This window comes from Pogonomyrmex barbatus, unplaced genomic scaffold, assembly GCF_055798465.1.
Source record: "Pogonomyrmex barbatus isolate J1 unplaced genomic scaffold, ASM5579846v1 scaffold12, whole genome shotgun sequence".
Lineage (NCBI taxonomy): Eukaryota > Metazoa > Arthropoda > Insecta > Hymenoptera > Formicidae > Pogonomyrmex > Pogonomyrmex barbatus.
This window is the reverse complement of record NW_028297108.1, coordinates 2,315,043-2,329,150: the sequence shown is the minus strand read 5'-3', so window position 1 is coordinate 2,329,150 and position 14,108 is coordinate 2,315,043. Positions and strand designations below refer to the sequence as shown.

The window sequence follows — 14,108 nt, the reverse complement described above, 5'->3', positions numbered from 1 at the left end:
ACGTGATTGATATCGATTTCGTATCCGCATATGATAATTTTATAGATCTATAATTATACGCAGAGAGAATTGATCCCCAAAGAGGATTATTAATAAAAGCAAAAAGTACATAAGTTTTTAATGTTACAAAATTTTATCTTTATGTTCTATTTTATAGTAATTTATAGTAATTTTAAATATAATAATGTAATAATTGATTAAAATTTACTATTAATTAGTTCAAATAGTAGATTTTATATTAAGAAATGTTCAGCAGTATATGTATAATTCAATAGAAATTGTTTAAGGAATTATAAAATTTTCAAAACAAAAAGAGTTCAAAAAGTCAAGAGTTCAAAAGTTTCTAAAAAAAAAAAAAAACATGTTAGAAAATACAAGAAATTGTTCTCATTCTCTGTAATCAAATACTGCAGTTCTTAAAAAGAAATTAAGAAACTGGAAAAATATATGAGCAGACATTTTCGAAAAAAAAAAACAGTTTATGCAGATGATGTATGTGTAATGGCTTGACATAAATAAAATATTCAAAGCTTTTAAAAGATGTTAAACCCTCCCAATGTTCAAATGCTCTTTGCGCTACGCTTTGCGGACATAAAAGTTTATTTCTCCTTTACAGTCATATTATGAAATGCTATCTTATATAACTTTGGTTATCATTTTAAGTTCTATTCAATATATGTTACAAAATATATGTTACAAAAGTAAATGTTTATTACATATGCATTTTATTATAAAATAATATATATAATTAATGCAACACTTATAATGTCAATAATGTTTTTTTTCCTTATTGGTTGTTCCTAATATTACTTTCGCAATGATCATTTATAATAAAATTAAGTAATGTTATACTTTCAAATATATCATATAATAATGTTCGTTCGATGGAAAAGAAATAAAATTTTTATGACATATTATTCACGATATTAATAAATGATATGACTCAAAAACACAAACGTTTATTAAAAAATAAACAGTTGCAATTATTGTTATTTCGCAAAATTTGTTCGCAGATAAATTATTGTAAAAATACTATTTTATAAATTTTATAAAATACAAAATAAAATGCAATTTTATTAACAATATAGAAACAGTACGCGTTTATTATTTATCTTTTTTACAATTAAAAATACTATTAAATACAATTAAATCAGAGCTTATCTTTTTTTTCTTTATTCTCGGAATATCATATTAATTAATTTTTAACATTACATTTCTCGAACGTATAATAGATTTCAACAGAGTTTATAATAATGTATTTGCAGTTGAAAAACGTTTAAGTAACAGCGTAAATTTAGTGCAAACAACTATTGTGGCATATCTATGCGAGAAAAATAATAATTAAAAAGAAAATTACTTAATAGTCTTTTTTCTATATAAATTTTTTTTAAAATTATCTCACTTTAATTATCATTAGTCTTATTTATAGATAAAATATGACAGATATTATAAAATAGCAGACAAATAAAAATTAAAATCAATTATATACATTTATTAATAATTGTATTTAAATTGGTAAGAAATTAATAACAAGAACTTTTTAATTTGTATGTTTTATTGGTTCACAATAAATCGCGCATCACTGCGGCGATCAGATAATCAGTAAATCGCACTACGTAATCGACTATTTTTCCATATCAGAACGCGCAACATCCATATTTATCAGTATCAGTTTATACGACCGGCTTAGTATGGAGTGGTGGTTTACGATCTGACGATCCTCTGAGCGTCGGCACTCGACGTATGCCTGGAAGGCAATGAAAATTTAAATTAGCGCGCAGAAATTAAATCCGACCTTTATCCTTTATTGAGGAAACCCTCTGGAATCTGTAGACGGTTTGACGTCTCGCCTTCCTGTGCATTTTCACCCCGACCGACAGATCCCCTACCTCGTATTTTTTAGTCTTGTCATAATTAGTAATTAAGAGGGTAATTAGCATCGATCCAGACAGGTTCAAGGAAATGGATATGTTCTTATAGAATATGGTTATTTTCATCATGTTAGAGTGACAAAAGGATGCCGCAGCTGCGCCATCATCGATCCATTATTTATATCGAAGTCTGATAACCGCCAATCTTTCTATAACTCTTAACATGATTCAATAAATCTTTTATCATTTATTACATCATAAATATTTTAATCTGAGAAATACTCGCGCGCGGTACATGTTTCTTCAAATATACATGTTTTCTCTATTGAATATACAAATATCATTTTGATTACCGCTCCATTACGCTTACATCCTATTTCGTGAAAAGAAAAGAAATAACAAAGGGATGTTCTAAAAAACTCGATGCAAAATAAAAGAAATTCACGCGACAACTCGTCACTCGTAGAAATTGAAGAAATTGTATACTAAGCGTATACATATCTCTGTATATCGACCCCAACTCCAAACTAGCTGTGAACTGCAACTGTACTCTTGGACACATTACAGTACGGTTTGGCAGTGGTTATACCGCGCACCTGAATAATTGCGTTCTGGCCGCGGCTTACTCGACCGAATTTTGATGTTGGACCAGGAGAGGAATTATTAATCGTTAAAGCACAGCATCCGTTAGTAGATGGATGATACCGGCTTAGAGATGTAGCCGTTCGAATTATTATATTTTCTCATTGTGTAAATTGTATTACGAAACAAAAAAGAAATACATTATCTCTCATTATATTGCTAATAATATAACAACCTCATTTTTCCATAAATATAAAAGGAATAATTACGTCTAAAAATGGCATTAATTAGTGGTAATCGCTAATTGATATAAACACATAATACAGTTGCATTCAATATCGGAAAATTGATAAAATATTTCACATTACATACGCACTACATTTAATTATCGTGATATTATCTGTAAGTTAACAGCTAATGTATTGTTTTGTTTTCGAACTGTATTTTGTCCATTTATATTTATGTGTGTGTGTGTGTGTGTGTGTGTGTGTGTGTGTGTGTGTGTGTGTGTGTGTGTGTGTGTGTGTGTGTGTGTGTGTGTGTGTGTAATATATATATTATATATATATATATATATATATATATATATATATATATACATATGTATGTATGTAAAATTTTTGTTAATCTCATCTAAAAATATAAATTCAAACTTTATGTTTCTTAAAATGTCTCATAAATTAGTCAATATAATAATATTGAAATATTGTGTCATATCGATTGATTGAAATTAGAGATTTATGTTATCTGTAAAATTTGTGTGTTTAACATTTCAATCATATTATCATTGATTACAAATGTAACCTTATAATTAATTCATATAAAACATATTTAAACAGAAATATATATTCAAAAGCGATCTAGAATCATTTATCATTTATTTACGAGATTTGTTATCGACATCATCTCTTGATGGAACAAAAGTTATGACTATTCTATCTGAAATTAAAGTATGAAAATCATGATCTTTACCCGATCTCTATTCAAAAATTATTACGAATTAATTATGACTCACCACTCTCGCCGTTATAATTTATGTTCTTGCCGTCCTCTCGCCGCCACATGACGTAAGGCTCCGGATATCCGGTTGCTTTGCACGTCAACGTAACGTTGGACGCTTCACGGACGACCATGTCAGTACTGGTCTCTTTGGTAATGATCGATGGTGGTACTGTAATATAAAAATTAAACAAATTTTATGTTTATAATGATTAGATTTAATGCTTAATCTAAATTTTAATTCTTCACACACACTTACGATTGCTAACACACGAATTTGTTCAAACTATTAAATAATAAAGGTATGCTGATGGAATATTCAAAAGGTATATTGATAAAAATAAAATATTTTGAAAGATCGTGATACACGAATAATTCCAAATGAGCAATGTATGTATTTCGGAGAAATTTGGTGTGTAAAACATCGCTTACCTACAACTTGTACGTAACCCTGACGACTCTTCATTGGATCTGTGTTCACCTGACACATGTACCATCCACGATCAACTTCTTGAACTTCTTTTATATGAAGATACCATGACCGATGGTCATTGTACGATAATGTAATTCGAGGATTTTGAGTAATTACATTCTGGTGAATCGACAGTATAGTTTGCGTATCAACGCGCACCCATGCCACCTGAAACAAACAATAAGACACATCTCTTAAACTCTTTACTTTTACGAGTATATACTCTTTTTATCTGCTTAGCTATCAAAGTGTTCGACATATATAATTTTTCAATTATGCTCATCTCTATTTAACTATGAGAACCAAAATACAAGATTGAATGTTGTGCATAATATAAAAGATAAATAATAAATAAATAATTTTTCATTTGCAAACTGAATAAAAATCAGAAAACTGAGAAATTTCAATTAGAAAATATATTTATTTTTATATATCTCTCTTTTTTGAAAAACGACATACTTTATAGATATTACTTAATATTACATATATTCAACCATAAAGTACCTTTTATGGGAGTCGTATAATATACAATATATCTTTTTTATTTGCGGCAAAAAAAATTTCTAATATATACTCCAATAATTTTACATATTTTACTAAAAATATCGTGTCTATTTCTTTCTCTTGCTTAATCCAATAATTGAGTAAAATTTATATAAACTTTACACGGACCTCGAGAAACTAATGGAGGCTTAGAACTATTCGTTCCTCTTCCTACTACCTCCTGTCTCTCCTCACACACTTTCGTCGTTGAATTTTCGATACGGGCAAGAGGTTTCTTGAGCATGCAAAACATGCCCGAAGTCTCGCGAATTCTACAGCAGTATAATTTCCACCGCGAGCGCAACTCAAGTATGTTTCGTGTTTCCAGTAGTAGTACGACTGGAGAGTATCGCTCGTGGAAAAGATCAGCTCACTTGCGAATATTTTAGCTCTCACCCATATATGTACTCGGCTCTTATGTATTTATACGTGTAGGCATGGCTACGTTACGCGTTATATGCAAAGAAACACGAATGCATACTCGTTACGCTCATACCAAACGAAGTTTCCTAGTATTCGTTACAATATTGCTTTAATAACTCATCTTGACACAGCTCCTGACGCATTCTCATTGACGTAACAGATGAAGGTTTACGCCAAACCTGACATTGTTACGATCGTTAAATGAAAAGTGAAAAATTGAATTGTACACACATAAAAAAAGCTAAGCAATTTAATGTTAAAATTAATTCTAAATTTAAACTGATCTGAATTTAAAACGTTTTAGAAACTTTTACGTTTTAAAACAGAAACGGCGATTTTTTATAACTAAACGTCTTTTCTATCTTTAAAGCAATGTAAAAGAAGAACGTACGATAAAATTTTGTATCAAAAATTTATAAATTTGTTTATTATAGGAACTTTCATATTTTTATTAGCATATTAATAATTTTATATTTTATATTTTATATTTTAATATGTATTTTAATTTTATTTCCAATATTCAATTTATTTCTTAGATTAAGATTTATTATGCTGTATTTTCTCCCAAAAAATACAATTCATATATATTCTCAATATGAAAACTTACAAACCTAAAATTTCATAACTTTAACATAGAAAAGCACTCGATGCTTTTCACAGAAAAAGCTTTCGATTAAAAAGATGAATGGGTAATGGAATCGAAATGTCTTGGGAAGAAAATTTTTGAATGCGAAATATGCTTTCTCCTCGGAATGCACGGCGAATACCGAGTGTACGAAAGCTCGTCGAACGACGAGAACATATATCTTTCATCTCTCATTAAGTTTTCAAAAGACAGGTGGCGGATACCTTGCAGATTATATTACATGTACCGAAATATCTGAAATGCGTTTAAGAGAAACGAATTTAAGAGAATGAATTTAATTTATTCGTTTGATAAGATGAACTAAAATCCGTGAGTACAGTTAGCTCACGATATAGAATAATTTATAAAGTTCTACTTAATTTAGATCATCTTGCTGGAAAGAAGAAATGTATTATTATTAGCTTATGTCAAGGTGCATTATTTCTAGTAAGTGTTGTCACTACTCCGGCAAAATGAATTGTACCCTATTGTTACGTCATCTCAATTAACTGAAGGAAAATGAAGTAATTATGCGAGGTCTTTGATAACGGGTATGTAAACTGGGACCGTCCAATTCGCAGTCTACGGACCATAAATGCCGTAGGGATTTCAGTAGATACTATCCTCATTTAATTTGTGCAAGCGCTTCTTGTACGAAGAGACAAGAAAAGTTCGAATCTTGCTTAATAGCAATTTGCCATGTTGAAAACGTTTTCTTAAGTTCGCTTTAAACAATTCGTAATTTATGTTAGAATTCAAAATCGTATTTTATTTTCAAAATCGTTTTCTATTTATAATTTTATATACTATATAATATAAAAAATTCTAGAAAAATCTTACATACACAGCATAAAAATAAAATATAGAAACACAAAAGATTTCTATCTTAAAATCTAAAATAAGTTTTAACGAAGCATTATATTCTCATTTATATTATATTAAATTTTTAATTGTATTAATATTATATTTAATTATCTTAAACTTATATTAATGTATATTAATATAACTTATATTAATGTATGTTTAATTATATTAAACTTGTATTAATGTATTTTTGCAGTAAAAAGATTAATTACATTTTTTAATTAATTGTATTAGTAAATCTTTCTCTCTTTTATGGTTCATTTAGTTTGTCTTTTATCTTATATTCATTGAGCACTCATTTTACACAATATAAATTGAGGGAAAAGTAGTAATACCAAAGAAAATGCTTATAGAAGTTCTGACATTTTCGACCATGTTAGATATAGATACGCGACCTCAATTTTTCTAAATGTTTCAATCGATTGCTCGAATTCGCCTCGGGGAATACGCGAATAATTATACGATAACGGTATTCCATATGAAATCCGACACACGTAAAATGGAATCGAAGACGTATAATTTCATTTCAAGCATGTTACCTTATAATATCAAAGGTTGTCCTATTAATCTTTCCAAATGATTTCGTTTGGTTTAACGCAAAGACTGTTCAGGAATTATATAAAAATGACATTCCACATGACATTTGACATACATACAATAATAATACAAATGGTTTAATTTAAAATACCTTATAATGTCGTAGATTATCCACCACGCAAGCCAAGAGGGCATCACGTCCTACGCTTACTGTCACGTTTTGGATTTCCTCGGCGAATCGAGGTAAATCGGAATCTGCAACAATAATATAAATGTTTTATAATAACAGAAGATAATAAATTATTAAAATAATATTAATATTAATATTATTAAAATAATAAAGTTAAATTAATGCAACAATTATATATAATATAATGCATATAATATAATGCTTATCCTTTATTTTGTATTTATTTCTATTTATTTTTTATATTATATATTATATTTTATATTATATTTTTAACCATTATTATATTTAAAATTATTATTATATATAAAACAGTTATTATCTAATAAAACATATATAGTTATAAATTCTGCTGGATATATACATAATTGTACTTATAAGAAATGTAGAGATTTCTCCATAGGAAAATATTTAATCTAAGATTCCTAAGTTGTGATTTTCAACGATCGTGTAAACTAATTAAGTCTGATTAGCAATTTGTTATTCTTTTCATAATTGCACCCCATGGAATAAATAGAAAATAGAAATAGAAAATATTGTAAACTAGAGAATTAGTATAGCTTTAGTTGTACAATCGGAATCTATATAATCTGATAAATTATTGTTGTCTCGGACAAGTATTAATTTTTCTCTAAAACAGACGTACATTAATTAGAAAATAAATTATTATTCTAATAAGAAATAATAATTATATAAATTAATATATAAAAATAAATTATTATTTCTTATATTCTTATTGTATTCTTTATGCATTATGTTGCAACGATTAATACTCATTGCTGTGTAATTTTATAATTATAAGGTAAAATAATAGTTATAAAACAATAAATCCGATGTGATATTATTACAATAAATAATTTTTTTTCAAAGCGCTGTAACTATTTTCTATAAAATTAAAATTATTTTATGAAATTATTAATTAAAATTATTATTTAATTAATAATTTCATAAAATTATTATTATAATAAGTATTTAACAATTTTTTCACAAAAAAATTTAAAATATTTATTTTTTTTTTTTTTATTTTAAAATATTTTATTAAAAACGTTGATTATACATTTACCCTAACATTTTATTTTATTCATATCGTAATATAATTTTATTGAAAAGGACATCAAAGATAAAAGAATATTTCAATATTCAAATAAAAGAAATAAATGTTATAACAACGATTATTCTGACATCGGTCCTTTGACTCTAGTCCAGGTTAATAAATATTCCTTCCTGCCACGCATTATGCGTTTGATTAAGATAAACCTATCAGCAGCTAAGTACTTGATTAATCACTTTGACTATTATTCACTTACAAACGTTTGATGCTGACACGCCTGCACGCATGTTTAGACAATGCATCGTCCGACTGCGTCCTGATTGCGGAATTATTATCATTAAAGCAGTGTAACGAGTTTAGGATTCAGGCCGGTCTTCCTTAAAAGCTTTTACCTTTGTTAATGTCTTTACGACGTTTCGAGCATCTGAATTATTTATGGACACAAAGAAGAGAACGGGAAACAGAAAGATGGAAGGAAGGAAGTAGGATGGGGCGGAAAATACAGTAGAAAGAAGAAAGCGAAAGACAGTACAGAGAGACAAGCTTCGAGATAAGTTTGAGTTACTTTTAGGTCTTTTAAGCGCGACAGCTTGGATACAGAACAGTGTTAATTACGCCCCCAAGTGCTTTATTATAAAACACTTCGCAGTGTTAATTGTCGCGCCTACGACGGCGGGGAATGAAAAAAAAACGAATAACGCTCTTGAAGCAACTTGAAATTCATTGCGATGGTAAAATGTCAGAGTAAATGGTTTTGTAGGTCTAACTTTCTCAAAGTTGAGATGAGAGTTTTTATATTGTGCATCGAGAAAATGAGACTGGTAACTTTTAATCTGGCCTAAAATTCTTATGTCTTGTATAATCATTATTGAAATATGCGCCATTCCAGGTTGATTCAATAAATGTTTAAGCTCTTAAACTTTTCGTCTTTAACTTCCCATGAGACAAAAATCGAGAAGTCTGGATAAATACGTTCGTTATCTCAATTTAATCGGTGATACAGTAATATGTTAAATTTTACGCGCGCGTCAACGAGACGTGCCATCGTCATAATGGCCGTCAGAGTATTCAACGTGTTAATGATAATGAGAGTGAGAATCGAGTGAAACTGCTGGAATTCGCAAGCACGTCCTCCGAAAGTCGTTATCAAACTGATTAACAAGCTTTGATTAAGGTAAGCCCATGTGTCGGTATGGCACGGAGCGCTTAATAACATGACTCGGCTCCACTGGAAAGACACAATACATTACATACTAGATATACCGTGAATTTCGCGCATAACAGTCCGCAGTTAATGAATATGAATTTCTGCCATCGCATGTATCTGCGAACAATTTTGGAATAGGTATTTAACGTAAGCTCTCATATAGTCGCGTATTATCTAAACAGAGATAACAATAACCACGAAATGGGCAAGAGCTATTTTACTATATTGTTTGATCTTAAAATACCTGTTACTTTACTCACGACGTAAACTTAAAACGCGTCTATGACAAATTGTTATACATATGTTTCTTGCTGAACATTATGAGATCGAATTTAAATATTTTTAATGTCTTTTTTTTTAAGACCAGAAAGATATTGGACTACAAATTATATAGAATTAAGAATCTTATCAGTGACAATGGCGACAAAGAGAATGTCGCTTTTAATCCGCGATATTCACGTCTCATCTCATTCGACATTACATACCGCCAGGGAAATCGCGTCTTTGTATTTCAAGAGTTCCGACTCAAAGACGGCCTTATTTTCTCGTTAAAGAATGATTTAACGAGAAACGAAATTAAGGGTCACGCTTTTTGCCTCAGAGGCAACCGCTCCTGCGTCTGTCTATCTACTTTTCCACGGCGCACTTCGGTGTTTTCTTAGCACACTTCATCACCTTTAACCACGCCGGAAACCGCAATAGCGTTTGGCGGCAGACTTCGGTGCCAAAGGTGATTCAATGGTTTCTCATTAAGTTCCTGCCTCACTTTGTTTGCTTCTTTGCTTTTTATTATAGCATTGCCGCTGCTTACGCAATAATGGCTACCTTTCAATGATTAGGAAGAAACCACAGAATGCAGAATTCTTTTACACTACTTATATTCTTTTTCTGCCAAAAATAAATTATTGATATTATATTAAACAGATTATTTTCAATAATGTGGATAAAAAAATTTGTTTATCATAATTAAAGCGTAAAACATAATAATTACATTTTAACAAATATGTAATGTATGTTTTACATTATAATATTATGTAATCAAATTTAAAATAGAATTTTTTAAATTTTGTGTTATCTATTGTATTATTTGTTATAATTTTTATAATTATTTCAGATAATGATTTGTAGAAAGACGTCAACTTTAAATTTGCATATATAAATTAAGAATGTAGCATTTTAATATTTCACATAAAATATTTTTAAAAAATATTCATTAAAACATTGATAAAAATATGCTTTTATTACACAAAATATATATAAGTTTAATAAATTCTCAAAAACACATATAAGTTTAATAAATTCGAACGGCGTCTGCGGTAGACTCAGAATTAAACACAGTTGCATTTACATTACACAACGCTGCGTCCTGATTTGCGTTTGTTATTCCATCGTATATTTTTATCCTATGGCATATCGTATAGTCCGATATGTAGAGTGTAAAACGAATATTACGTTATATATATGTTATACCGTGGTTCTATCATGGGATACGATTGCGCGGATAGCTACGGTAACTTTTATTGTGCAAACTATCATAAATTCCCGCGAAATTTCATTTCCAAACTGCACTCCGCTTTTTGGCTGGCTATATCTGCATTTTGCAGCCGAACCGGGGCGAGTTCGAGCAAGACTATTTCGTCGAGGCGCATGGAAAGAAGTTAACAGTTGGACCGACCATTTCCGTTAGGTATTTCGATCAAGCAAGATCTTACGCGAGATAACATTGCCGATTGTTCTATGTGCTATTGCAGACAGAAAGGGGTGGACAGGGGAATTTTTCCTTGTCTTGAAAATGCGCGACATTCGAGGAACGGTTAAAGCTACATGACGTTCATACGAATCTACCTCTAGTAGAAACCTCTTCAATTGGGAATAATAAACTTTTATTGCAAACTATTTCAATAAAATTCACGTTGAATGTAGGTTTCTACAACGCGAGACGCGACGAGAGAACAAGACTATTTTTTATGTAATCGCAATCTCATTATCGATGAAACTGTTTCGAGATAGTCAGAGCAACTATTATTGAAATATATATTTTTTTACTTGAAAGTAAAGTAAAATAAAGTAAAAGCTACATATGTAACATATAAAGTTCATTTTCTTACCCATAATATAATTTATAAAATATATAAAGCGCAATAAATTAAAAAGAAATTAATATTGTATATTGTCAATATAATGATTAATGTTTTGCAATTAATGCAAAAAATATTATAGCAAATTATTATAGTTTTCAAGTATAAATATTAAAAATAAATATTAAAGAAATATTATTTATAGCAATGTTCGAGTATAAATATTCGTTTCGATACATCCAGTTGATTTATTTGCACGCTTCGATAAACTTTTCAGATAAGAAAATCTTCACCGATCGAACAGTTCGAACATGAAACTCGTAGGGATTTACCTGAAATGAAGTTAGAGTTTATTGGTTTACTGAGGTAAACGAAAAAGGACCTGTGCGAAACGTGCTCAATAATCTGTGCCACGAGATTATCCGAGTGCTGGCATCGTTTCTTTCAACGTGCTTCTACCTTCGCAGCTTCGCGCGGAAATCACGATGGAATTTTAACAAGTTGCAGCTCGTGCTCGGGTAGCTCGCTCGGAAAACGCACAAAGACTTATGAAAGTCATGAGTTTCCTCTCAGAGCAAGCATTGTTATTCTTCCGCCTCTTTCCATGACAAGTATTATGTACCAAGTGGTAAACACAATGTGAACATTCCTGTATTAAATACAGAGATCGATAGAGTCTTTGTACTTAGATTGTTTTAACGAATTCACGCTTGAAAAATTAAGACAAGAAATAATTGCTGTTTAATCATCAATACATACAGATTTACATCACGGAATTTCAAAGTTCTTCAGATTTCTCTGCTTTCTCTCGGATAATAAACTCTCTTTTCTCTGACATTTGTAAGCTAAAGTATCAACTGTAATTACAACTTTTCAAAAGAGAGGAGGAAAATTGTGTAAACGAAGAGGAGATAAAGAGACTGATGTACATAAGAAGAAAAACAACGTCATTAACTTTTGCCATCATATCTTTTAACATGAAACCTGATGAAGGAGAATGGGGCCGAGTAACTCACATTGAAATATTAAAAAATTCTATAAATTAAGGAATTCTTTCTTTATCTCATCTCTATTTATCGCGCAAAAAAAAAGTTTCAGATATCTCCGTCTCAGCAGAATACTATTAGTCATTTCCTTGCAAATTCTACACTCTTGCAGGACTGTAAGCAGCCTCAGTTTTGAAATCGTCATATTTCAGGATTTAATCCTACGGAAAATATATTAATGCTGCAACGTCAAGCGATAAATCAGGCAATAAAGGAAAGCTCGACGAGACAAAGAGGTCGGATAAAAAGAAAATAACAGGGCAGAGAAAGTGATCTTCATTATTTTTAAAAGCACTCTAGAGGCACGGCTGGGAACCACTAAGGGTGTCGCGCGACATATATATATGTGGAAATCACCCCTCAGAGGCATCGCGCGCGGAAAGGGTGATTCCAACGAAAAATATACTCGGCCAATATTTCTAATATTCCCGTCCTGATTCTGCCACCTCCGGTTGGCGCGCGTGCGGATTTCACTTTGCGCTTAGAGAACGAAAAAGAAGAGAGAAAGAGAGAGAGAGATAGAGAGAGAGAGAGAGAGAGAGAGAGAGAGAGAGAGAGAGAGAGAGAGAGAGGAAAAAGAAGAAAACGACCATTCGCAACGATCGAAGCTGGAAACTTTTGCATGAAATTAAATTGTAGGAAAAATTACTGTTATTAGCAGCCCTGTACGTGCGCGGTAAATCGGACGAAAGTGGCGAGAGTGAGACAATCGTACGACCAGGGGTAAGACCATGGTGGTGGTCGAGAGGTAAGAAGGGCAACCAGGCTATAATTACAAGTGTGGCCGTGACTAATTCAATTTTCCCCATCTGGTAGCGATTTGTAGGCGGAATAACTGTGGAGAACGAGACCTCACTACGACGGGAACGAGCGATACGCTGGATAATAGCCGCAGGAAGTGTCGTCTGGTACGGTAATGCGTAGTAAGTAAGAGAAAAGACGAAGGGGATGGCAGCGCGTACCATGGTGCAGGAATAACGCAGTCGGCTGGATAAATAAAGTCCCGTTTAAATGTAATATCTCGCTGAATTGTGCCTTGGGGGCTGCCGCCTCCGCCGCCTCCGTCGCCGCCGCCGCCGCCGTCTTCGCTGCCACCACCGAAATCCGATATGCATACACTTGGCAGGTCGATACAGCGCCAGTTACTTAACGTTTACTAACTATTCACCAGCTCGTAGCGCATCCTCCTCTTTCCCGCGTCTCATTCCCGCGTATCTCTTTCGCCACCGTCGGAAATTTCGACAGACGGAATATCGTGACATGGAAACGCGAGAGAAACATCGTCCGCCGCGGCGATAAAGAAGCGGGCTCCATGAGCTCCCGGATCTCACGCGTCTCTCTTACGTTCGTCACTCCTCGTACTTTATTCCCACGTTCTCTTCTCTCTCGCCTTCAGCGCGTCACCCAATGACGCCATGCCTGCCTCGTGCATATTCCGCGGCAACGCGAAGCCGCGAGCTACGACGAAGGAAATTATTTTATTTCGCACTTCAGAACATCACCCCGCGGACTCATTCATATTCATGCCCGCGCCTGAGCACTTCGTCTCCGAAATGTGCCGTGCCGGTAGTCGTGCCGGTTAGTTTAAGATTCAAGCAAGGTCTTCTTATACTCGGTCTAACT

At 31.9% G+C, this 14,108-nt stretch overlaps 1 protein-coding gene across 10 annotated transcripts in view; it reads right to left on the bottom strand.

Annotated features, from left to right (window-relative positions):
• Positions 1–14,108, bottom strand: part of LOC105426441 (Dpr-interacting protein kappa) — a 164,260-nt gene that overhangs the window by 19,659 nt on the left and 130,493 nt on the right. For all 10 annotated transcript variants that reach the window (XM_089071388.1, XM_089071387.1, XM_089071389.1 and 7 more), the window contains exons 3-5: positions 7,068–7,171; positions 3,885–4,092; positions 3,469–3,624 (exon numbers count right to left, since the gene is read on the bottom strand). In XM_089071388.1, the coding sequence (XP_088927514.1) occupies positions 3,469–3,624; positions 3,885–4,092; positions 7,068–7,171 (468 nt within the window). The remainder of the gene's footprint in view (positions 1–3,468; positions 3,625–3,884; positions 4,093–7,067; positions 7,172–14,108) is intronic.